This window comes from Somniosus microcephalus, chromosome 3, assembly GCF_052327205.1.
Source record: "Somniosus microcephalus isolate GS21.2 chromosome 3, FLI_Smic_1.0, whole genome shotgun sequence".
Taxonomy (NCBI): Eukaryota; Metazoa; Chordata; class Chondrichthyes; order Squaliformes; family Somniosidae; genus Somniosus; species Somniosus microcephalus.
The window spans coordinates 7,452,539-7,478,396 of NC_140989.1; the positions used below are offsets into that span (position 1 = coordinate 7,452,539).

A 25,858-nucleotide genomic window follows, 5' to 3' on the forward strand; every position below is an offset into this window, starting at 1 on the left:
GGACAGAGAGAGGGACAGAGAGAGAGAGAGGGACAGAGAGAGAGAGAGAGAGAGAGAGACAGAGAGAGAGGGACAGAGAGAGAGAGAGAGAGAGAGAGAAAGATCCAGACATCAGGGACCCAAAATAAATTTCACACTAGGAACAACTAAAATCGAACAAACCACTAACTACACATACTTGGGCATAAAAATCAGCTCTACGGGAAATTTCAAACTGGCTGTGAATGAACTGAAAGAGAAAGCTAGAAGGGCTTTCTATGCCATTAAAAGATCAATCCAAATAGAAATCCCAATTAGCATTTGGCTCAAAATTTTCAAATCAGTAATTGAACCAATTGCACTCTACGGCAGTGAAGTGTGGGGACCGCTAACACAACAAGAATTTGCAAAATGGGACAAACACCCAATTGAGATTCTACATGCAGAATTCTGTAAAAGTATCCTCCAGACTCAAAGGAAAACCGTAAACAATGCATGCAGGGCAGAACTAGGCCAATTTCCACTAATAATTACTATCCAAAAAAGAGCCACCAAATTTTGGAAACACCTAAAAATGAGCAACCCCCACTGCTATCATTACGAAGCCTTGAAATGCCAAGAGAGGACCATAAAGAAGAACACCCTCAGTCAACTAGTCCTGGGACTCAGTGAAGCAACCACTAACACTACTAACAATAACCAGCCCCAGGACAGTGACATCGTAGCACAGAGAATTCGACCCAACACAATTGTCACTAAGCAAAAGGAAAAATACCTGTCATATTGGGCAGAAACAACAAAAACCCAAAGCAAACTCAATTGCTACTTGGCCCTAAACAGACAATACCACATGGCTGAGTACCTGACCATGGTAAAGGATAACAAACTGAGAAAAACCTTGACAAGGTACAGACTTAGTGAACATAGCCTGGCGATCGAAAAAGGCAGACACAGGCAGCCAAGAGAGGACAGGATATGCTCTCACTGCAGTCAGTGAGTGGTGGAGACAGAGATGCACTTCCTCACAGCCTGTGGAAAATATCAGGGCATCAGGGAGAATTTCTGCCAAAAATTCTCACAAATATGCCCTGAATTCAGAAATTTGAATGACGACCAAAAACTCCCATACCTACTAGGGGAAGAGAGAAACTGTGTAACACTAGCGGCAAACTATGTTACAGCTTGCCATAAACAGAGGGACAACCAGTAAACCGAAGAAAAGAGTATATATAAATTATGCGAATGTATATTTATACACTCAGGGATATATCTGTTTATACACTGTATGAATAGATCTGCGTTTATGTGTTCAACCATAAATGTATTTTGATGCTTTGGCAACATAAGATGTACCTTATCATGCCAATAAAGCGATTTGATTTGATTTGATTTGAGAGGGGAGAGGGTGAGGAGGGAGAGGGAAGGGGGGAGGGTGAGGAGGGGGAGAGGGAGAGGGGGGAGGGTGAGGAGGGAGAGGGGTGAGGGAGAGGGAGGGTGAGGGAGAGAGAGGGAGGGGGGGAGGGGCCGCTCGGAGTCAGTGAGCGGCGGGTGCGGGTTAGTTTCAGGTCGCTGTTGTTTCAGATCAGTTTCGGTTTTAGTTTCGATTCCGCTCGGCGGCGGCTCCGGAAACTGAGCGGGGAGAGAGAGAAGGAGACAGAGAGAGCGGAGAGAGAGAAGGAGGGAGAGAGGGAGCGGCTATCGGACTCGGGCCGGAGCGAGGGCAGCGTTTCACGGACCGAGTGTGTCGGAGGCTGGAGAGAGAAGAGAGCGGAGTGAGGGTCAGTGAGGGTCAATGGGTGAGGGTAAGTGAGCGAGGGTCAGTGGGTGAGGGTTGAGGGGGTCAGTGGTTGAGGGTCATTGGGTGAAGGTCAGTGGGTGAGGGTTGAGGGGTCAGTGGGTGAGGGTTGAGGGTCAGTGGGTGAGGGTTGAGGGGTCAGTGAGTGAGGGTTGAGGGGTCAGTGGGTGAAGGTTGAGGGGTCTGGGTAATGGTCAGTGGGTGAGGGTTGAGGGGTCAGTGGGTGAGGGTTGAGGGTCAGTGGGTGAGGGTTGAGGGTCAGTGGGTGAGGGTTGAGGGGTCAGTGAGTGAGGGTTGAGCGGTCAGTGGTTGAGGGTCAGTGAGTGAGGGTTGAGGGGTCAGTGGGTGAGGGTCAGTGGGTGAGGGTTGAGGGGTCAGTGGGTGAGGGGTCAGTGGGTGAGGGTTGAGGGGTCAGTGGGTGAGGGTCAGTGGGTGAGGGTTGAGGGTCAGTGGGTGAGGGTTGAGGGGTCAGTGGGTGAGGGTCAGTGGGTGAGGGTTGAGTGCTCATTGGTTGCGGGTCAGTGGGTGAGGGTCAGTGGGTGAAGGTTGAGGGGTCAGTGGGTAAGGGTCAGTGGGTGAGGGTTGAGGGGTCAGTGGGTGAGGGTCAGTGGGTGAGGGTTGATGGGTCAGTGGTTGAGGGTCATTGGGTGAGGGTCAGTGGGTGAGGGTTGAGGGGTTAGTGGGTGAGGGTCAGTGGGTGAGGGTTGAGGGTCAGTGGGTGAGGGTTGAGGGGTCAGTGGGTGAGGGTCAGTGGGTGAGGGTTGAGTGCTCATTGGTTGAGGGTCAGTGGGTGAGGGTCAGTGGGTGAAGGTTGAGGGGTCAGTGGGTAAGTGTCAGTGGGTGAGGGTTGAGGGGTCAGTGGGTGAGGGTCAGTGGGTGAAGGTTGAGGGGTCAGTGGGTGAGGGTTGAGGGGTCAGTGAGTGAGGGTTGAGAGGTCAGTGGGTGAGGGTCAGTAGCTGAGGGTTGAGGGGTCAGTGGTTGAGGATCAGTGAGTGAGGGTTGAGGGGTCAGTGGGTGAGGGTCAGTGGGTGAGGGTTGAGTGCTCATTGGTTGAGGGTCAGTGGGTGAGGGTCAGTGGGTGAAGGTTGAGGGGTCAGTGGGTGAGGGTTGAGGGGTCAGTGGGTGAGGGTCAGTGGGTGAGGGTTGATTGGTCAGTGGGTGAGGGTTGAGGGTCAGTGGGTGAGGGTTGAGGGTCAGTGGGTGAGGGTTGAGGGGTCAGTGAGTGAGGGTTGAGGGGTCAGTGGGTGAGGGTCAGTGGGTGAGGGTTGAGGTGTCAGTGGTTGAGGGTCAGTGGGTGAGGGTTGAGGGGTCAGTGAGTGAGGGTTGAGGGGTCAGTGTGTGAGGGTCAGTGGGTGAGGGTTGAGGGGTCAGTGGGTGAGGGGTCAGTTGCTGAGGTTCAGTGGGTGAAGGTTGAGGGGTCAGTGGGTGAGGGTTGAGGGGTCAGTGGGTGAGGGTCAGTGGGTGAGGGTTGAATGGTCAGTGGTTGATGGTTGAGGGGTCAGTGGGTGAGGGTCAGTGGGTGAGGTTTGAGGGGTCAGTGGGTGAGGGTTGAGGGTCAGTGGGTGAGGGTTGAGGGGTCAGTGAGTGAGGGTTGAGGGGTCAGTGGGTGAGGGTCAGTGGCTGAGGGTTGAGGGGTCAGTGGTTGAGGGTTGAGGGTCAGTGGGTGAGGGTTGAGGGGTCAGTGGGTGAGGCTCAGTGGGTGAGGGTCAGTGGGTGAAGGTTGAGGGGTCAGTGGGTAAGGGTCAGTGGGTGAGGGTTGAGGGGTCAGTGGGTGAGGGTTGAGGGGTCAGTGGGTGAGGGTCAGTGGGTGAGGGTTGAGTGGTCAGTGGTTGAGGGTCAGTGGGTGAGGGTTGAGGGGTAAGTGGGTGAGGGTTGAGGGGTAAGTGGGTGAGGGTTGAGGGTCAGTGGGTGAGGGTTGAGGGGTCAGTGGGCGAGGGTCAGTAGCTGAGGGTTGAGGGGTCAGTGGTTGAGGATCAGTGAGTGAGGGTTGAGGGGTCAGTGGGTGAGGGTCAGTGGGTGAGGGTTGAGGGGTCAGTGGGTGAAGGTCAGTGGGTGAGGGTTGAGGGGTCAGTGGGTGAGGGGTCAGTGGGTGAGGGTCAGTGGGTGAGGGTTGAGTGCTCATTGGTTGAGGGTCAGTGGGTGAGGGTCAGTGGGTGAAGGTTGAGGGGTCAGTGGGTGAGGGTTGAGGGGTCAGTGGGTGAGGGTCAGTGGGTGAGGGTTGAGAGGTCAGTGAGTGAGGGTTGAGTGGTCAGTGGGTGAGGGTCAGTGGCTGAGGGTTGAGGGGCCAGTGGTTGAGGGTCAGTGGGTGAGGGTTGAGGGATCAGTGGGTGAGGGGTCAGTGGGTGAGGGTTGAGGGGTCAGTGGTTGAGGGTCATTGGGTGAGGGTCAGTGTGTGAGGGTTGAGGGGTCAGTGGGTGAGGGTCAGTGGGTGAGGGTTGAGGGTCAGTGGGTGAGGGTTGAGGGGTCAGTGGGTGAGGGTTGAGTGCTCATTGGTTGAGGATCAGTGGGTGAGGGTCAGTGGGTAAGGGTCAGTGGGTGAGGGTTGAGGGGTCAGTGGGTGAGGGTTGAGGGGTCAGTGAGTGAGGGTTGAGGGGTCAGTGTGTGAGGGTCATTGGGTGAGGGTTGAGGGGTCAGTGGGTGAGGGGTCGGTGGGTGAGGGTTGAGGGTCAGTGGGTGAGGGTTGAGTGCTCATTGGTTGAGGGTCAGTGGGTGAGGGTCAGTGGGTGAAGGTTGAGGGGTCAGTGGGTAAGGGTCAGTGGGTGAGGGTTGAGGGGTCAGTGGGTGAGGGTCAGTGGGTGAGGGTTGAGTGGTCAGTGGTTGAGGGTCAGTGGGTGAGGGTTGAGGGGTCAGTGGGTGAGGGTTGAGGGTCAGTGGGTGAGGGTTGAGTGGTCAGTGGTTGAGGGTTGAGGGTCAGTGGCTGAGGGTTGAGGGGTCAGTGGGTGAGGCTCAGTGGGTGAGGGTTGAGTGCTCATTGGTTGAGGGTCTGTGGGTGAGGGTCAGTGGGTGAAGGTTGAGGGGTCAGTGGGTAAGGGTCAGTGGGTGAGGGTTGAGGGTCAGTGGGTGAGGGTTGAGTGGTCAGTGGTTGAGGGTCAGTGGGTGAGGGTTGAGGGGTCAGTGGGTGAGGGTTGAGGGTCAGTGGGTGAGGGTTGAGGGGTCAGTGAGTGAGGGTTGAGGGGTCAGTGGGTGAGGGTCAGTAGCTGAGGGTTGAGGGGTCAGTGGTTGAGGATCAGTGAGTGAGGGTTGAGGGGTCAGTGGGCGAGGGTCAGTGGGTGAGGGTTGAGGGGTCAGTGGGTGAGGGGTCAGTGGGTGAGGGTTGAGGGGTCAGTGGTTGAGGGTCATTGGGTGAGGGTCAGTGGGTGAGGGTTGAGGGGTCAGTGGGTGAGGGTCAGTGGGTGAGGGTTGAGGGTCAGTGGGTGAGGGTTGAGGGGTCAGTGGGTGAGGGTTGAGTGCTCATTGGTTGAGGATCAGTGGGTGAGGGTCAGTGGGTAAGGGTCAGTGGGTGAGGGTTGAGGGGTCAGTGGGTGAGGGTTGAGGGGTCAGTGAGTGAGGGTTGAGGGGTCAGTGTGTGAGGGTCAGTGGGTGAGGGTTGAGGGGTCAGTGGGTGAGGGGTCGGTGGGTGAGGGTTGAGGGTCAGTGGGTGAGGGTTGAGTGCTCATTGGTTGAGGGTCAGTGGGTGAGGGTCAGTGGGTGAGGGTTGACGGGTCAGTGGGTGAGGATTGAGTGGTCAGTGAGTGAGGGTTGAGGGTCAGTGGGTGAGGGTTGAGTGCTCATTGGTTGAGGGTCAGTGGGTAAGGGTCAGTGGGTGAGGGTTGAGGGGTCAGTGGGTGAGGGTTGAGTGGTCAGTGAGTGAGGGTTGAGGGGTCAGTGGGTGAGGGTCAGTGGCTGAGGGTTGAGGGGTCAGTGGTTGAGGGTCAGTGAGTGAGGGTTGAGGGGTCAGTGGGTATGTCGGGCAATGAGAGGGGCAGGATGAACATTCAGGAAGAACTCAACTGCCCGATTTGCCTGGATAGTTTCCGTTCCCCGGTGACCACGGACTGTGGCCACAGTTTCTGCACTGACTGTATCTCGAAGCACTGGGACAAAGACGCTTCCAAGTATACCTGTCCCGACTGCCGACGCAGCTTCTCCAACAGGCCCCAGCTGGACAAAAGCATCATCCTGAGCCGAATGAGTGAGGCCTTGCAGGGCGCAATAGCCACTCCCAGAGCCGTTCCTGGGACAAGGTGTCAGGCCCATGGGAAGGAGCTGGAATTCTACTCCCGCAAGGAACGAGTCGCCATCTGCAGCCAGTGCGCCAACCAGGATCACAAAAACCATGAAACTGTGACACTGGAAGAGGAAGCGGAGCTGACTCGGGTAACTGCCGCTCACATCGTTAAACAGTGAGTAACTCACTGGTCAGGTGCACTGCCTAAAACCAGAGTGACCCACTGCCCAGTGCGCTCCCTATAACCAGAGTGACCCACTGGCCGAGTGCGCTCCCTATAACCAGTGTGACTCACTGGGCTAGTGTACCCACTATAACCAGAGTGACCCACTGGCCAGTGCACCCCTCATAACCAGGGTGACTCAATAGCCCAGTGCACTCCCTATAACCAGAGTGACCCACTGTCCCAGTGCGCTCCCTATAACCAGAGTGACCCACTGTCCCAGTGCGCTCCCTAAAACCAGAGTGACCCACTGGCCCAGTGCACTCCCTAAAACCAGAGTGATCCACTGGCCCAGTGCGCTCCCTATAACCAGAGTGACCCACTGGCCCAGTGCACTCCCTATAACCAGAGTGACTCACTGGCCCAGTGCGCTCCCTATAACCAGAGTGACCCACTGGCCCAGTGCACTCCCTATAACCAGAGTAACCCACTGGCCCAGTGCGCTCCCTATAACCAGAGTGACCCACTGTCCCAGTGCACTCCCTAAAACCAGAGTGACCCACTGGCCCAGTGCACTCCCTATAACCAGAGTGACTCACTGGCCCAGTGCGCTCCCTATAACCAGAGTGACCCACTGTCCCAGTGCGCTCCCTAAAACCAGAGTGACCCACTGGCCCAGTGCGCTCCCTAAAACTAGAGTGACCCACTGGCCCAGTGCACTACCTATAACCAGAGTGACTCACTGGCCCAGTGCGCTCCCTATAACCTGTGGTAAACCACTGTTAGTATTGTTGTTCACCACTGTTGTTAGTACTGTTGTTCACTGTTAGTACTGTTGTTCACTCTTGCATATTGTTGTACTTGTCTGTGCATGCCTCAGCTGACTCCGCCCCTGACTCCACCCTCATGGCTGGGTATAAAGGTCGCTGCTCGGCAGCCCCCGGCCCTTTTGGATACCAGGCAACCACAAGAGGCATGCTCTGTTCTTTGGTAATAAAAGCCTGTTTATTACTTTCTCAATTTCCAGTCTTTTGTAGCAATTGATAGTGCATCAATTTTATTACCAAAGTTAAATGTTGGCTGCGGATGCTGATGAACCGTTGGCGCAAAACGCTGAGCAGCAGGCGCTGCTGCGAGCCCTCAGACCAACATGCCTGGACCTAGACCCCCAAGAAGCGGGTTCGTCGACTAAATTCGCACAATGGCTGCGTTGCTTTGAGGCGTATCTGGAAGCCTCGACCGTGACTCTTGATGAAAATAAACTGAAAATCCTGGCCTCGAAGGTGAGCCACCAAGTCTATACTTTAATCCAAGATGCGACGACCTACGCGGCGGCTATCGACCTACTGAAAGGGCAGTATGCACGCCCGGTTAACACGGTCTATGCCAGGCACCTTTTAAGATCTCGCAGACAGCAGCCCGGGGAATCGGTGGAGGCCTTCCTACGGGCACTGCAGGTACTCGGACGCGGCTGCGACTGCAAGGAAGTATCGGCCGCGGCACATGCGGAGGGACTGATACGAGACGCTTTCATTGCGGGTCTAAGGTCCGACTACTCCCGGCAGAGGCTGCTGGAGAAGGGTGAAATAGACCTGACAAAGGCAGTGTCCCTCGCGCTCTCGCTCGACGCGGCCCACAGAAATATGGACGCTTTCTCCCCTAATCGCCCCGCGCCGTGGACGCCGCAATCTTGGGCCATGGGACCGCCACCTCCGACTGCTGCAGCGATGTCCAAGGCACAAAAATGCTATTTTTGTGGCCAAGCTAAACACCCTAGAGCACGATGCCCCGCGAAGAATGCTACCTGCTCTGGCTGCGGGAAGAAAGGTCACTACGTTAGCGCCTGCAAAGGGAAGACCGCTAACGCCAGCAGCGCCGCGTGCGAACCGTGGGCGCAGCCATCTTGCCCACCATCTTGGGCTCCCCCAGCCGCGTGGGGATCGGGACCGTGGGCGCCGCCATTTTGTCCGCCATCTTGGACGCCTCCGACTTCGGTTACGGGGGACCCGGACTCCACCACCACCTCATCGGACGACCGCATCGACGTGCTTGAACATACGCTGGCTTCCGTGACACTGGATCAATCTCTCCCGCATCAACTGTCCAGGTCCATGATGGACATTACGGTAAACGGCCGCGCCACTACCTGCCTTTTTGACAGCGGGAGCACGGAGAGTTTTATACACCCCGACACGGTGCGCAGTTACTCTCTCCCGGTCCTGCCGATGCGTCATCGCCTCTCTATGGCTTCCAAAGCCCAGTTAGCGGAAGTCGGTGGCTACTGTATGGTGACTCTTTCAGTGCGGGGTACTGAATACAAAAATTTTAAACTTCTGGTCCTGCCCGATCTCTGCGCTGCCGTCCTACTGGGGTTGGATTTTCAGTGCCACCTTAAGAGTGTCACTTTAGCGTACGGTGGACCCCTCCCCCCTCTCACGGTCTGCAGCCAGCAGTTTTTAAATTGCCCGCCGCGCGCCATTTGCAGCCTCTCCACCCTTAAAGTCCCCCCCCCCTCCTTGTTCGCTAACCTCACCCGCGACTGTAAGCCCATCGCTACCAAAAGTAGGGGATAGGGGTTTCATTAAATCCGAGGTAGCGAGACTCCTGAAGGAAGGGATTATCGAGAGCAGCAATAGCCCATGGCGAGCACAAGTGGTGGTGGTGAAGACTGGCGGAAAACAGCGCCCAGTTATTGACTACAGCCAGACGATCAATCGCTACACCCAGTTGGTTGCATACCCACTCCCCCGCATATCTGACATGGTCAATCAGATAGCACAATACCAGGTGTTCTCGATGATTGATCTGAAGTCGGCATACCACCAGCTCCCCATCAGGGCTGAGGACCGCCAGTACACAGCTTTTGAAGCTGACGGTCGGCTCTATCACTTTCTCAGAGTTCCCTTCGGCGTCACCAACGGAGTTTCTGTCTTCCAACGGGAGATGGACCGGATGGTTGACCAGAACGCGCTCCAGGCCACGTTCCCATATCTAGACAACGTCACCATCTGCAGCCACGACCAGCAGGACCACGACGTTAATCTAGGGAAATTCCTCCGGACGGCCCAGCGGCTGAATCTCACATACAACAAAGACAAATGTATGTTTCGTACTAAGCGCCTTGCTATTCTTGGCTGCATAGTGGAGAACGGAGTCATCGGCCCAGACCCCGATAGAATGCGCCCTCTTATGGAGCTCCCCCTCCCCCACTGCCAGAAAGCACTGAAGAGATGCCTGGGGTTTTTCTCTTACTATGCTCAGTGGGTGCCCAACTATGCGGATAAAGCCAGACCCCTCATCAAGTCCGCCTCCTTCCCCCTGACAGCAGAGGCCTGTGCAGCCTTCACTCTCATAAAAAGCGATATTGCGAAGGCCACAATGCACGCTGTGGATGAGTCCCTCCCTTTTCAAGTGGAGAGCGACGCATCCGACTTTGCCCTAGCTGCAACCCTTAACCAGGCGGGGAGACCCGTGGCCTTTTTCTCAAGGACCCTCCAGGGCCCCGAGATTCGACACTCCTCTGTCGAAAAGGAGGCCCAGGCCATTGTGGAAGCCGTGCGACATTGGCAGCATTACCTGGCCGGAAAACGATTTACCCTGCTCACTGACCAGCGTTCAGTAGCTTTTATGTTTCATAATAAGCAGCAGGGCAAAATCAAGAATGACAAGATATTAAGGTGGAGAATCGAACTCTCCACCTCCAATTACGATATCTTGTACCGGCCCGGGAAACTCAATGAGCCCCCAGATGCCCTATCACGTGGTACGTGCGCCAACGCGCAGGTCGATAGATTACAGACCCTCCACAATGACCTCTGCCACCCGGGGGTCACCAGGTTCTTCCATTTTATCAAATCCCGTAACCTGCCCTACTCCATCGAGGAGGTCAGGACCATGACCAGAAACTGCCAGATCTGTGCCGAGTGCAAGCCGCATTTTTATAGGCCAGACAGAGCGAGCCTGATCAAAGCCACGCGCCCCTTCGAGCGGCTAAGCATCGATTTTAAAGGGCCCCTCCCCTCCTCTGACCGCAATGTGTACTTCCTCAATATAATTGATGAGTACTCCCGTTGTTAGTATTGTTGTTCACCACTGTTGTTAGTACTGTTATTCACTGTTAGTACTGTTGTTCACTCTTGCATATTGTTGTACTTGTCTGTGCATGCCTCAGCTGACTCCGCCCCTGGCTCCACCCTCATGGCTGGGTATAAAGGTCGCTGCTCGGCAGCCCCCGGCCCTTTTGGATACCAGGCAACCACAAGAGGCATGCTCTGTTCTTTGGTAATAAAAGCCTGTTTATTACTTTCTCAATTTCCAGTCTTTTGTAGCAATTGATAGTGCATCAATACCAGAGTGACCCACTGGCTGAGTGCGCTCCCTATAACCAGAGTGACTCACTGGGCTAGTGTACCCGCTATAACCAGAGTGGCCCACTGGCCAGTGCACCCCTCATGACCAGGGTGACTCAATAGCCCAGTGCGCTCCCTATAACCAGAGTGACGCACTTACCCAGTGCGCTCCCTATAACCAGAGTGACCCACTGGCCAGTGCACCTCCCATAACCAGCGTGACTCAATAGCCCAGTGCGCTCCCTATAACCAGAGTGACTCGCTGGCCCAGTGCGCTGCCTATAACCAGAGTGACCCACTGGCCCAGTGTGCTCCCAATAACCAGAGTGACCCACTGGCCCAGTACACTCCCTATAACCAGAGTGACCCACTGGCCCAGTGCACTCCCTATAACCAGAGTGACTCACTGGCCCAGTGCGCTCCCTATAACCAGAGTGACCCACTGGCACAGTGCGCCCCATATAACCAGAGTGACTAACAGGCCTAGTGCTCTCCCTATAACCAGAGTGACCCGCTGGCCCAGTGCGCTCCCTATAGTCAGAGTGACCCACTAGCCCAGTGCACTCCCTATAATCAGAATGACTCACTGGCCCAGTGCACTCCCAATAACCAGAGTGACTCACTGGCCCAGTGCGCTCCCTATAACCAGAGTGACCCACTGGCGCAGTGCGCCCCCTATAACCAGAGTGACCCACTGGCGCAGTGCGCCCCCTATACCCAGAGTGACTCACTGGCCTAGTGCACTCCCTATAACCAGAGTGACCCACTGGCCCAGTGCGCTCCCTATAGTCAGAGTGACCCACTAGCCCAGTGCACTCCCTATAATCAGAATGACTCACTGGCCCAGTGCGCTCCCTGTAGCCAGAGTGACCCACTGGCCTAGTGTGCCCGCTATAACCAGAGTGATCCACTGTCCCAGTGCGCTCCCTATAACCAGAGTGACCCACTGTCCCAGTGCACTCCCTATAACCAGTGTGACCCACTGGCCCAGTGCACTCCCTATAACCAGAGTGACCCACTGTCCCAGTGTGCTCCCTAAAACCAGAGTGACCCACTGGCCCAGTGCACTCCCTATAACCAGAGTGACCCACTGTCCCAGTGTGCTCCCTAAAACCAGAGTGACCCACTGGCCCAGTGCACTCCCTAAAACCAGAGTGACCCACTGGCCCAGTGCGCTCCCTATAACCAGAGTGACCCACTGGCCGAGTGCGCTCCCTATAACCAGAGTGACTCACTGGGCTAGTGTACCCGCTATAACCAGAGTGGCCCACTGGCCTGTGCACCCCTCATGACCAGGGTGACTCAATAGCCCAGTGCGCTCCCTATAACCAGAGTGACGCACTGGCCCAGTGCGCTCCCTATAACCAGAGTGACCCACTGGCCAGTGCACCTCCCATAACCATCGTGACTCATTAGCCCAGTGCGCTCCCTATAACCAGAGTGACTCACTGGCCGAGTGCGCTGCCTATAATCAGAGTAACCCACTGGCCCAGTGTGCTCCCTATAACCAGAGTGACCCACTGGCCCAGTACACTCCCTATAACCAGAGTGACCCACTGGCCCAGTGCACTCCCTATAACCAGAGTGACTCACTGGCCCAGTGCACTCCCAATAACCAGAGTGACTCACTGGCCCAGTGCGCTCCCTATAACCAGAGTGACCCACTGGCGCAGTGCGCCCCCTATAACCAGAGTGACTAACAGGCCTAGTGCTCTCCCTATAACCAGAGTGACCCACTGGCGCAGTGCGCCCCCTGTAACCAGAGTGACTCACTGGCCTAGTGCACTCCCTATAACCAGAGTGACCCACTGGCCCAGTGCGCTCCCTATAGTCAGAGTGACACACTAGCCCAGTGCACTCCCTATAATCAGAATGACTCACTGGCCCAGTGCGCTCCCTGTAGCCAGAGTGACCCACTGGCCTAGTGTGCCCGCTATAACCAGAGTGATCCACTGTCCCAGTGCGCTCCCTATAACCAGAGTGACCCACTGTCCCAGTGCACTCCCTATAACCAGAGCGACCCACTGGCCCAGTGCACTCCCTATAACCAGAGTGACTCACTGGCCCAGTGCACTCCCAATAACCAGAGTGACTCACTGGCCCAGTGCGCTCCCTATAACCAGAGTGACCCACTGGCGCAGTGCACTCCCTATAACCAGAGTGACACACGGCCCCAGTGCGCTCCCTATAACCAGAGTAACCCACTGGCCCAGTACACTCCCTATAACCCGATTGACTCACTGGCCCAGTGCACTCCCTATAACCAGTGTGACTCACTGTCCCAGTGCACTCCCTATAACCAGAGTGACCCACTGGCCCAGTGCGCTCCCTATAGTCAGAGTGACACACTAGCCCAGTGCACTCCCTATAATCAGAATGACTCACTGGCCCAGTGCGCTCCCTGTAGCCAGAGTGACCCACTGGCCTAGTGTGCCCGCTGTAACCAGAGTGATCCACTGTCCCAGTGCGCTCCCTATAACCGGAGTGACCCACTGTCCCAGTGCACTCCCTATAACCAGTGTGACCCACTGGCCCAGTGCACTCCCTATAACCACAGTGACCCACTGGCCCAGTGCACTCTCTATAACCAGCGTGACTCACTGTCCCAGCGCACTCTCTATAACCAGAGTGACCCACTGTCCCAGTGCACTCCCTATAACCAGAGTGACACACGGCCCCAGTGCGCTCCCTATAACCAGAGTAACCCACTGGCCCAGTGCGCTCCCTATAACCCGATTGACTCACTGGCCCAGTGCACTCCCTATAACCAGTGTGACTCACTGTCCCAGTGCACTCCCTATAACCAGAGTGACCCACTGGCCCAGTGCTCTCCCTATAACCAGAGTGACACACGATCCTAGTGCACTCCCTATAACCAGAGTGACTCACTGTCCCAATGCACTCTCTATAACCAGAGTGACTCACTGTCCCAGTGCACTCTCTATATACAGAGTGACCCACTGTCCCAGTGCACTCCCTATAACCAGAGTGACCCACTGTCCCAGTGCACTCCCTATAACCAGAGTGACCCACTGGCCTAGTGCACTCCCTATAACCAGAGTGACTCACTGGCCCAGTGTGCTCTCTATAACCAGAGTGACCCACTGTCCCAGTGCACTCCCTATAACCAGAGTGACCCACTTGCCCAGTGTGCTCTCTATAGCCAGAGTGACTCACTGGACCAGTGCACTCCCTATAACCAGAGTAACCCACTGTCCCAGTGCACTCTCTATAACCAGAGTGACCCACTGGCCCAGTGCGCACCCTATAGCCAGAGTGACTCACTGGCCCAGTGCACTCCCTATAACCAGAGTAACCCACTGAGTGCATACCTTATAACCAGAGTGCAGGCTGAGAGGCTTCAGACTGAAACACCATTTTCTGTTTATGATTTGTCAGGAGCCTATTGTGCAGCGTCAGAGTTTGGTGGAGCTAAATCTTCGAGCGACATTGGATGGGAAAACAACCTGGAAGGAACGGGCTGACTCCCTGCAGGTCAGGCAGCGCTCTGCGCCCGCTGGTAGTTTGATTTGTGTGTCCTCGCTCCTTCCCTGGTGCTATCTGTGTGCGGAGTGTGGTGTGACGTCTCCCCCTCATCCACCGCCGGTGACCGGGCTTTCAGCAAGTCGAGATTTCCCTCCATCAGCCCCGCCACCATGTTGTTACTCTGCTCACATTCAAAGTGCAGGGGGTGGGGGGAAGATGGGTAGGGGTGGGGGGAGAGGGGCAGGGGTGAGGGGAGCGGGGGGGCGGGGGGAGGGGAGCGGTGGGGTGGGGGGAGGGACGGGGGCAGGGGTGGAGGGAGAGGGGCAGGGGGCACGGGTCAGGGTAGAGGGTGGGGGTGGAGGGGAGCGGGGGGATAGGACGGGGGGGAGAGGGGTTCCATTTGGCGCCTGTCGACCATATGGTAATGAGGCACAGCCTCCAGGTGGGGGCAGGGGTAGCGCGAGGTACGTCATGGCCGACATCCCTGGGCCTGCACCTGGCTGGAGACCATGTGACCCCACTCCTGTGGATCGCAGGCTTCTGGGGGACGGGAACGCCACAGACACATTGTCACTGCGGATCAGCGGCCCCAACAAGGAGCCCCTCCCCTGACTGATTTACCCCATGTCCCGTCGCTAATACCCCCATCAGAAACCATCTGGAAGATTCCTTCATCTTTCCCCGACAGGTGACTTTGCAACGAATCGGAGCGGAGGTGGAGGAGGAATTCCGAGAGCTGGCGGTGGCGATGCAGAGAGCGAGAGACGAGGTCGGGGGCCTCCTGCAGAGAGCAGAGCGAGACCTTCTCCATCAGTCCAGGGCCGCGGTCACCCAGCTCGAAGAGCACGTGGCCCAACTCAGGCAGGAGCAGCTGCACCTGGAGACCTTGCTGGGCCGGCAAGATCATCGCCGGCTGTTGGCAGTAAGGTGGGCGGGTACAGCACCCCATCGCCCCTCCCCCCGAAACCCCCTCCCTCCCCATTCCCCCATCGCCCCTCCCCCGAACCCCCCTCCCTCCCCCGTTCCCCCCATCGCCCCTCCCCCGTTCCCCCATCGCCCCTCCCCCCGTTCCCCCATCACCCCTTCCCCCGAACCCCCCTCCCTCCCCATTCCCCCATCGCCCCTCCCCCCGAACCCCCTCCCCGTTCCCCTCAGTACTGCCCCTCCGACAGTGCAGCACTCCCTCAGTACTGCCCCTCCGACAGTGCGGCGCTCCCTCAGTACTGCCCCTCCGACAGTGCGGCGCTCCCTCAGTACGGCCCCTCCGACAGTGCGGCGCTCCCTCAGTACGGCCCCTCCGACAGTGCGGCGCTCCCTCAGTACTGCCCCTCCGACAGTGCGGCGCTCCCTCAGTACTGCCCCTCTCACAGTGCGGCGCTCCCTCAGTACGGCCCCTCCGACAGTGCGGCGCTCCCTCAGTACTGCCCCTCCGACAGTGCGGCGCTCCCTCAGTACTGCCCCTCCGACAGTGCGGCGCTCCCTCAGTACGGCCCCTCCGACAGTGCGACGCTCCCTCAGTACGGCTCCTCTGACAGTGCGGCGCTTCCTCAGTACTGCCCCGCCGACAGTGCGGCGCTCCCTCAGTACTGCCCCTCCGACAGTGCAGCGCTCCCTCAGTACTGCCCCTCCGACAGTGCAGCGCTCCCTCATTACTGCCCCTCCGACAGTGCAGCGCTCCCTCAGTACTGCCCCTCCGACAGTGCAGCACTCCCTCTGTACTGCCCCTCCGACAGTACAGCGCTCCCTCAGTACTGCCCCTCCGACAGTGCAGCGCTCCCTCAGTACTGCCCCTCCGACAGTGCGGCGCTCCCTCAGTACTGCCCCTCGGACAGTGCAGCGCTTCCTCGGCACTGCCCCTCCGACAGTGCAGCGCTCCCTCAGTACTGCCTCTCTGACAGTGCAGCGCTTCCTCAGCACTGCCCCTCCGACAGTGCAGCGCTCCCTCAGTACTGCCCCTCCGACAGTGCAGCGCTTCCTCAGCACTGCCCCTCCGACAGTGCTGCTCTCCCTCAGCACTGCCCCTCTGACAGTGCGGCTCTCCCTCAGTACTTCCCCTCCGACAGTGCGGCTCTCCCTCAGTACTCCCCCTCTGACAGTGCAGCGTTCCCTCAGTACTGCCCCTCCGACAGTGCAGCGCTCCCTCAGTACTGCCCCTCCGACAGTGCGGCGCTCCCTCAGTACTGCCCCTCCGACAGTGCGGCGCTCCCTCAGTACTCCCCCTCCGACAGTGCGGCTCTCCCTCAGTACTGCCCCTCCGACAGTGCAGCACTCCCTCAGTACTGCCCCTCTGACAGTGCGGCTCTCCCTCAGTGCTGCCCCTCCGACAGTGCAGCACTCCCTCAGTACTGCCCCTCTGACAGTGCGGCTCTCCCTCAGTACTGCCCCTCCGACAGTGCGGCGCTCCCTCAGTACTGCCCCTCCGACAGTGCAGCGCTCCCTCAGTACTGCCCCTCCGACAGTGCGGCGCTCCCTCAGTACTGCCCCTCCGACAGTGCGGCGCTCCCTCAGTACTCCCCCTCCGACAGTGCAGCGCTCCCTCAGTACTGCCCCTCCGACAGTGCGGCTCTCCCTCAGTGCTGCCCCTCCGACAGTGCGGTGCTTCCTCAGTACTGTAAGATTCGAAAATTTTCATTATATAATCACACGAGATAACAGGATTAATAATATAGCTTTGTTGACCAAAAGAAGCTTGTACAGATAAAACCTTTGTTAAAAAGGGCACACAAAATGGCCGCCGGACCTCGTGATCAGTTTCTTGGACCATTTGATTTCTGTTACTGCAAGCCAGACAGGCTTGTGGATTGAGAGCAGTAAGCCCGCGAAAGCCAGTATCGGGAAACCGAAACTCAGGGAAATGGGCATACATATTCAATTGGATTCTAAGTACAAGACAGTTTCAGGCAAACAGGATGGGGCCCATCAAGATATGGGCGGACAATGCATGAACACTTAAACCCATTTAATGTACAAAGGAAAAACCGTTTTAACAGCCATCAAGGGAAATCTCCAGACCGATCAATATGTGAACCGAGTTACGGTGACAAAGTAAAAGACATTATCGGCCAGGAAGGCCAGTTAAGCTATCACCAGCTCCCGTTACAAGACAAAGCGCCCCTGCAGAGATTTCTGCCCGCCAAAAATATTGCAAAGACTGGACTATGATCTGGCGGGAGATAAGACTGGCCGAAAAGGGTATAACTAGGGATTTTGAAAAGTCCATCGGCGCCTCTTCTACCTCGGTAGCTTCGGAATTCGATCAGGACGTTTCTTCTTTTAAAAGACGCTTCGGACGGACATTTCGGAAAAGGACAACGTGGTCGGTGTTCAGCCAGACAAGGCTCGGCCACGACGGGAAGACGACGAGGGTGGCCCGGGTACCGTTGTCGGGAGATCATCGACGACGCAGGCCGAAGAAGAAGACACCCTCAGGAAAAGCGACGATCCAGGCCGGAGGAAAAGGACATTCCGGGCCTAACACTCCCGTGCCTCAACATCCCATTCTCAGGGTTTTCCTCACTGGACTCTCCCATGTGCATCCAGTTATTCAACCTCACATCGGTGGCAGAGACTTCCCCATGTATCCAAATCCACAACAGCTTTAACTGATCCATCCTTGACGAGCGCTCATCAAGGCTGTGTCCCCTGCCTCATCGCCTGAGAGAGAGAGAAAAACAAGCTGCGCCAGAAGTTTCCAAATCCACGTGACGACGGGAAGCTGTGCCGAAAGGCTGCGAACCCCCTCTTTTGCGAATCTGAAAGTGGTGAGCATGATCCCGAGTTCCTCAAGTCGAAACCTAGTTTAGGTCTAAGGGGAGGGAGAGGGTAAGGGTAATCGTAATGTGTTTCCCCTTCTTCGATGTGCCGTGTGTTTCCCATTTCCATGGAGTCAAGTTTATAGATATGTGCATGCTTGTAGTCGCTTTGATTTGTGCTTATGATATGTATTTTGTAATGCTGCAAACTGTTTAATAATAAAAGCATCCATTTCGTGCTATTCAACCTGGTCTATTGAGTTTTTCTCTGCACTACAGTTCCCTGCACCTAAGTCCAAGGTCTAGAACCGTAGGGGAGAGTGGGTCGAACCACTCAAGGGTAGTTATTGCACGAAGCCTGGTAGGAGACCAGAACGAGCAAGAGAAACCCCCTACAGAAATGGCGACCGCTGCAGAACCTTGGCAGCAGCAATGTAGTGTGTTAGATCAAGGTTTAAATAAACGAAATGTGATGGATGAGAGGATAGCGGATTATGTTTTTGGGAAGGTGAACCTTACAAAACAGTGGATATCTGACCTGTTAAAAGATAGGCGCCCGCTAGACGCAGCCATCAAGTGGACAGAAAGCAAAGAGCATAAAAGATCTGTAGAAAAGGCGGTCTGGCTGATGTGTTACAAGAAGCAAGTCCAGCTTTTGGACCAGGTCGTTGTAGCACAGACGGCCCAGATCAAAGGGCTGCTTACAGAAGTAGAGGAAAAGGTTGCGGGAGGTCAGAAACTGATTCAATCACTTAACGCGCTGAATCAGGAACGCCAATCCGCAACTCACCGCCATGAGACCCGGATAGAGTATTTGGAATGTCAGGTCATTGAGGCCAAGGCCAGTGAAGGTAGAATGAGAGAGAGGTGTTTCCGCCTAGCCAAGCAGGTAGCGACACAGGAGGAAAGTATCTTGGGGGCCAGGGCAGCCTATAAGATGGCCATGCAGGATAGGTCTGAGAACACCGACCATAGCGCTTGCCACCGGGAGCTAGAGGACCTGAGAACGGCCCTAGCAAAGGCAAACGGATTGGTGTGTCTCATAAACCCACCAGCGAGCCAGCTACTGTTAGCCAAGGAATCCAAAAGACCGATTCCACAGGAGACAGTTAGGGTACCAACCCCCGAGCCCTCAGCACCTCCCGCCTATACCGAGTCTTGGACTCCAGGGGAGGAAACAGAGGAGTCGGACACAGGGGTTCTTGAGGTAGAGCAACACCGGGTAGTAGGGTCGGGACTGGTGCCGATGTGTCCCACGCGACACCAGAGGCTCGGTCCGAATGAAGAGGATGGCGCGGATGGACCCCTTGTGAATCAGATCATAATGCCCCATAGCGCACGACAGCTAAGGGAAATGATCAGTAGCATCCCAAAACTCTCCGAGTCAGGAGACCCCTCAGTGCATTTTCGGGACGTGGAGCAAACCGCAGCAGTTAACGACTGCGATGGGGCCGAACTGTCCAAATGCTGCTGTTCTCCCTGGACAGCTCGCTCCTCCAGTGTCTCCCTGACGAGAGCAAGAGAGGGCGAAAAACGTACGAGGAGATACGGAATGAGATCCTGGAGATTATAGGGGAGGGTGATGGAAGTCCGTTCCTCCGATTGGAAAGGACGATACAGCTAGAGGGAGAACCCCCACGGGTTTTCGCCGGAAGGTTGTGGCCAGTGTATTGGGGCAGCTGCCCGGGCGGGCCGGCCCGGAACGGGCTGAATAATGACCAAAAGGCTCATTGGCTCCGGTGCCTGGTCACCAATTGCTTGCCACCGGTGAGGGAGCAGGCCAAGGCATGGTTTGACCCCACTAACCCCCGCTCCACGGAGGAAGTAGCACTAGATCAGCTCACGATAAGTTACAGGAACAACAAGAGTAGGGATGTGTCTTCCTCAAAAGGAAAGGTGCATGAGGCGAGGCCTGCAGCTCCTGCTAAAAAAGAATGGCATCAGGAGGGGAATCGCGGCCCCCAAGCCAAGAGCAGTTCACAGAAATCACAGAAACCCCACAGTGCAGATAGAGGCCATTTCGGCCCATCGAGCCTGCACCGACACATATCCCACCCTATCCCCGTAACCCCACGTATTTAATCCCCCTAACACTAAGGGTCAATTTATCATAGCCAATCAACCTAACCCGCACATCTTTGGACTGTGGGAGGAAACCGGAGCACCCGGAGGAAACCCACGCAAACACGGGGAGAATGTGCAAACTCCACACAGACAGTCACCCGAGGCCGGATTCGAACCCGGGTCCCTGGCGCTGTGAGGCAACAGTGCTAAACACTATGCCCCCGTGCTGCCCGTGTTACGGGTGTGGAAAGGAGGGTCACTGGCGCTGGGACTGTAGAAATCCATGGAAGGATAATAGAGGGAAATTTCCTGCAGTCCAAGCCCAAACTCAGACCGCTGCCTCAGCACCAGCCCAAAACCAAACCGTAGCTCCTGCCCCAGCACCAGCCCAAAACCAAACCGTAGCTCCTGCCCCAGCACCAACCCAAAACCAAACCGTAGCTCCTGCCCCAGCACCAGGAGCTGGTGCAGTTTTGGATCCCGCTGCGATTGAGTCAATCATACAGACAATGCGGTCTCTGATGACCTCGCAGGGGAAAATAGCTGTCACCACCGGCCTTGCTGCTCCCGAAACTCCGATCACTGTACCCAAGTGACTAGAGTCGGCGCAGCCCGTCTACCTGTGTCCGCTCCGCTACGATGCATGGAGACGACCCCTCGTAGAGATGGAGGTAGAGGAGGTGAAGGAAACTTATCTGTTGGACACGGGAGCATCGTGCACCCTAATCCACGCAGATAACCCCACCACCTCGCCCCTGTCCACCGGGGTCCCATATCGTCTGTTGGGCTTCACGGGCGAAGAACAGGCTGGCGCACATTCCCTTCCCCTCTCCATTCATTTAGGGCCACTCCACACCACGTGGAAGTGTATCCTGATGAAGTGGGAAGAGGGAGGTGGAACGGGAGTCCCGGGGTCTGATTTCTTGGTGGCCCACGGGATCCACGTGGACCTAAGAAATCATTGTCTCTGGGGAGAGGGTACGAGTGTGAGGGAGGTGGAGAGTGTTAAGGAAACCCCTACGAAGGCGCGGGTTGGCCGGCGAGAAGTAAAATTCTTGGGTCTAACCCTATGCGCTGGTGAGAGAACAGTAGACCAGGAGGATGAGCCGGAATCGGTGCAAAATCCGCCGGTCTGCGACACTTGTACAGTAGAGGTGTCCCGACAAAAAAGGTGGTTTAGCATGAAGCGGTGTAAACTGTTTAAGGCGGGTGCACAAGGGCCAACAACAGTGGCCAGGTCTGAGGACAAAAATCCCCAGCCTGCGACAGAGTCACAGACCACACAGGCTGGAACAGTGGCCTGCGTGAAGGGAGGAGTCATCCCATTGGAGTGGGAGGTCTCCCCTCTGATTTGGGATTCGAACGGGGAGGAGGCCGAACAGCTCGACCCCGCCCTTGACCCGATCACGGAGGAGGATGAGTCAGAGGACGAAGATCCCGCCCTCGACTCAAGCTCAGGGGAGGTAGGGATTGGGGGAGGAGACTCACTACCTGTAGGGACAGGTGAGGTGGAGTCGGATACCACAAATCCCGGCCCCGGGGGGGCGGAGCCAGAGGGAAGGGAGCCGGAGCCGGCAGCTGTGGTGGAACCACAGGCTGTGACGGTGAAAGTCCCAACCCCCGGTCCGTCAGCCCTGGGAGCCTCACCCAAGGCAGCCCCTCGTAGGTCGACTCGAACGCCCCAGCCCAGAAAGCAATGGTCCAACTCTCCCTATCTTCCCCAACCTCGATACAGAGCAGCCCGAGAAAGGCACGATTCCCGTTCAGCAGCGACAGGCTGCAGGGGATCAAAGCAAAAGGTCAGTGCAGCCCCGCCACAGGAAGCGGCGCGCTGCAGCCCTCACAGGAATTAGGTAGGCCACCCGAAGGAGGGCGGCGCTGTATATAGGTTTAGGTGATGATGTTAAGTATAAGTAATTTTAATGTTAGTTTAAGTTGGGTAAAGTTTGAGATGACGGGATGTTTAAAGGATAGTTTTCGGAGTCTGCCCAGTATGTGTGGTTGTTTGGAAGCGGGGTCAAGGGACCCGAGTGTTCGTTTAATTAGGCCAGCACCTGTTGGGAGTCTGGCTACATCCTCTTATCGATTACAGAAACCAGGGATACAATGGAAAGGATTCTCATAGCGCTCGCGGCGATCGGGTGCGGGCTGGCCTACCGAGGCCGCACCAAGGACGTCATCGTGTTCGGGTGTTCCGGGGACACAGCCCCCATTGCGACGGATGGGACGGGGAAGCGAGAGGTTGAGGAAGCCGCCACCTACTTCCACCAAGGGAGATGGCCAGGATGGCTGGGGACCAATTCTACGGAATACTCCAGCAATTTCGGTTTCGCCTACCAAGAGACTTCATTATCGTGCCCTCGGGTGAGGATCCTTGCACCTAGAGTCAGCGTTACTGTGGGAAAGAAGATCTGTTTGGTGTGTAATGGGAACGTACCACTAAGTCGATGGTGGTGGCTGCGAAAGCTGGGAAAGGACATGAAAAACTCTACTATCGAGTGGGAGCGACTGGGTAACAATACCCATCGGACAATTACGGGGACTCACGGACAATTACGTGTGTGTTGGGACAAATGGTGGGAACCAGATGAAGGAATATATGTCTGTATGTGGGGTTCGAAACGCATCTGCCCCAAGGGCGTATCCATCTTTTTCCAGAGGCAGTGGCAAGATGAAGGAAAGGGGATGAGATGGGATGTCAGCACTCGGGCGTGCAGAGCCCCATACTCCCCGATTCCGGTAAACGCCACTGAACTCATCACCCGCCCACGCAAGCCCCTGCCCACAATCCCGGTAGCACTAGCCCAGAAGGAAGGGTGCCCCACCACCACAAAGGGACCCGGGAACGGGTTAGTATTGGTACCCACCGGTCAGGTGCTGTACCAAGGGGTACACTACGCGGTGGCCTCAGTGATTTTAAACCTCACTGAGGTACGATTGCCGGAGTGGTGTCCCAGGGAGACGGAACAGTTGTACCAGGTCATGTTAACCCGAATGTTCAGACAATTTTACGAGTTTGACTTTGCCGACATCTACAAGGCCAAATTATACACCACACCACAGGAAGTTTTGGATCGGGTAGGGAGGCAAAGAAGGGGTACTGTAAATGACATTTTCACTGCTTTTAACACCGGAACGTCTGTTGTCAAAGCTCTAGACAACGTGGAGCTGCAGACACAGATCAATGGTTTAAAAACCCAGTTGAGGAACATACTGACAAGCGAAAATAAGGTAGTGGGTTCTGAGCTGCATGAAGACCAAGCCATGACACTACACTTAAAGGAAATAATTGCTGAGCTGGAGAAGCACGCTAGGACAGTAAATGCGCTCATTAAGGAGGATCGGAATGCGTCCGATCAGGCTGCGCAGAACGAGGCTTGTGTGCTATACGGGGCGTGGTTACTGGGCGAGGGCCGCAGTAATCTGGAGGATTTAAAACAAGGTTTGGTCCCATCCTGGATCAGCAACAAGCACTTGCAAGCGCTCCACCCTTTCGAGAACGCATTAAGTCCGTGCCAGCTCAGACTAGCTGCAGAGGCGTACCCAGTCCCAGTGGACTGTGGACGCTCGAATCACTCTATCATGGGAATCGTAATAAGGATGCCGGTGTTGGGTCCCGCAGCAAGGCCCGCCCCGGTATACAGGGTGGAGAACATTGGGGTCATTCAGTGGGGTGCGCACATTCGTTACGCAGTGGTCCCGCCTTATGTCATCAGATGGGAGCATACGATGACAGGCACCGACCTCTCGGGGTGTCGTAGCCAGGGAGCACACATCATCCTGTGCCCCCAGCATTTGAATGCCTTTTTGAAACCACAGTGCGGGTTCAGAGCCGCTAGCGCGAAGCCGATAAATTGCACCATGGAGGCAATGGCAAAGGACCATGTGCCCCCGCAGGTGGCATATATCGGAGGTGGGACATACTGTGTCACCACTGCAGCGCCTCACTACCGCCATGGACAGCACGAGTGGTGTCCGGTCAGTGACAGCAGTTTCTGTTTCAAACCCAGGGCTGAAGTTCAAGTGGCACAACAACGGATTGTCCCCATTCCTGCACCCTCCACCGTTCACCTCACTGTAAAAGAGAATTTCACGGACTTGGAGCGATTCGTCGCGCATTTTGGTTATGTCATTCCCCCTCTCCCCGAACACCTCACCAAGATTTTAAAAGCCGTTATAGTTTCACAGAAACATTTCTACACACTGGAGCAGAAGACAATAGAGATAGGAAAAGACATATTGGATATAGTCACCCCACCATGGTGGGACCTGTTCACCAATATAGAGGTCCCGGCCTGGATTAGAATAGCATCCCACATCCTAGTAGTGTGTCAGGTTTTAATTGTAATATTTTTATTGTTCGTGCATTGCAAGAGAGGCAAACGCCTCCAGAGGCACGAGAACACAGGAGAATGGAGAGAACGCTATGTACGAGTGGGGGAAGAGGACACCCCAGTGTAAACAGCTAGCGTTAAAAGTTGAAAAGCGTCCCTCCATCTTTAGATTTTCAGCTACTGCATGGTTTAAGTGTGTGAATATTGTAATGTTATAGCCGTTTGGTGAAGTTTGTTTTTTTGATTAATAAAAGGTGTATGCAGGTGGTGCAAGGAGCATTGGGCCCTTCACATCTGAAAGATTAATGTGTTATAGTTTAAGGTAATACTGCCTATGATTGTTCAATTGTGCACAAGGTAATTTTCTGAAATGGGAACTGCATGTGTCATGGGGGTCATGGATAGCTAATTACCGGGAATGTTTGGACGTGAGGAATCGGGAAAAATTTGCTCACCAAGGATTATTGATGCTGTAAGCAAGCTATCAGTATCACAGGGGGGTCTGTAAGATTCGAAAATTTTCATTATATAATCACACGAGATAACAGGATTAATAATACAGCTTTATTGACCAAAAGAAGCTTGTACAGATAAAATCTTTGTTAAAAATGGCACACAAAATGGACGCCAGACCTCGTGATCAGTTTCTTGGACCGTTTGATTTCTGTTACTGCAAGCCAGACAGGCTTGTGGATTGAGGACAGTAAGCCCGCAAAAGCCAGTATCGGGAAACCGAAACTCAGGGAAATGGGCATACATATTCAATTGGATTCTAAGTACAAGACAGTTTCAGGCAACAGGATGGGGCCCATCAAGATATGGGCAGACAATGCATGAACACTTCAACCCATTTAATGTACAAAGGAAAAACCGTTTAACAGCCATCAAGGGAAATCTCCAGACCGATCAATATGTGAACCGAGTTACGGTGACAAAGTAAAAGACATTATCGGCCAGGAAGGCCAGTTAAGCTATCACTGGCTCCCGTTACAAGACAAAGCGCCCCTGCAGAGATTTCTGCCCGCCAAAAATATTACAAAGACTGGACTATGATCTGGCGGGAGATAAGACTGGCCCAAAAGGGTATAACTAGGGATTTTGAAAAGTCCATCGGCGCCTCTTCTACCTCGGTAGCTTCGGAATTCGATCAGGACGTTTCTTCTTTTAAAAGACGCTTCGGACGGACATTTCGGAAAAGGACAACGTGGTCGGTGTTCAGCCAGACAAGGCTCGGCCACGACGGGAAGACGACGAGGGTGGCCCGGGTACCGTTGTCGGGAGATCATTGACGACCCAGGCCGTAGAAGAAGACACCCTCAGGAAAACCGACGATCCAGGCCGGAGGAAAAGGACATTCCGGGCCTAACACTCCCGTGCCTCAACATCCCATTCTCGGGGTTTTTCCTCACTGGACTCTCCCATGTGCATCCAGTTATTCAACCTCACATCGGTGGCAGAGACTTCCCCATGTATCCAAATCCACAACAGCTTTAACTGATCCATCCTTGACGAGCGCTCATCAAGGCTGTGTCCACTGCCTCATCGCCTGAGAGAGAGAGAAAAACAAGCTGCGCCAGAAGTTTCCAAATCCACGTGACGACGGGAAGCTGTGCCGAAAGGCTGCGAACCCCCTCTTTTGCGAATCTGAAAGTGGTGAGCATGATCCCGAGTTCCTCAAGTCGAAACCTAGTTTAGGTCTAAGGGGAGGGAGAGGGTAAGGGTAATCGTA

The 25,858-nt window shown here is 55.5% G+C and overlaps 2 protein-coding genes across 2 annotated transcripts in view; one reads left to right on the top strand and one right to left on the bottom strand.

Moving 5' to 3' along the window:
• The window catches only part of LOC147120819 (uncharacterized), a 393,799-nt gene that overhangs the window by 103,925 nt on the left and 264,016 nt on the right, over nucleotides 1-25,858 (bottom strand). The gene's annotated exons all lie outside the window — the stretch shown is intronic.
• Nucleotides 5,722-25,858, top strand: part of LOC147120820 (E3 ubiquitin-protein ligase TRIM65-like) — a 64,665-nt gene continuing 44,528 nt past the window's right edge. The window contains exons 1-3 of the mRNA XM_085983630.1: nucleotides 5,722-6,130; nucleotides 13,893-13,988; nucleotides 14,668-14,901. Of these exons, the coding sequence (XP_085839756.1) occupies nucleotides 5,741-6,130; nucleotides 13,893-13,988; nucleotides 14,668-14,901 (720 nt within the window). The 5' untranslated portion in view covers nucleotides 5,722-5,740. The remainder of the gene's footprint in view (nucleotides 6,131-13,892; nucleotides 13,989-14,667; nucleotides 14,902-25,858) is intronic.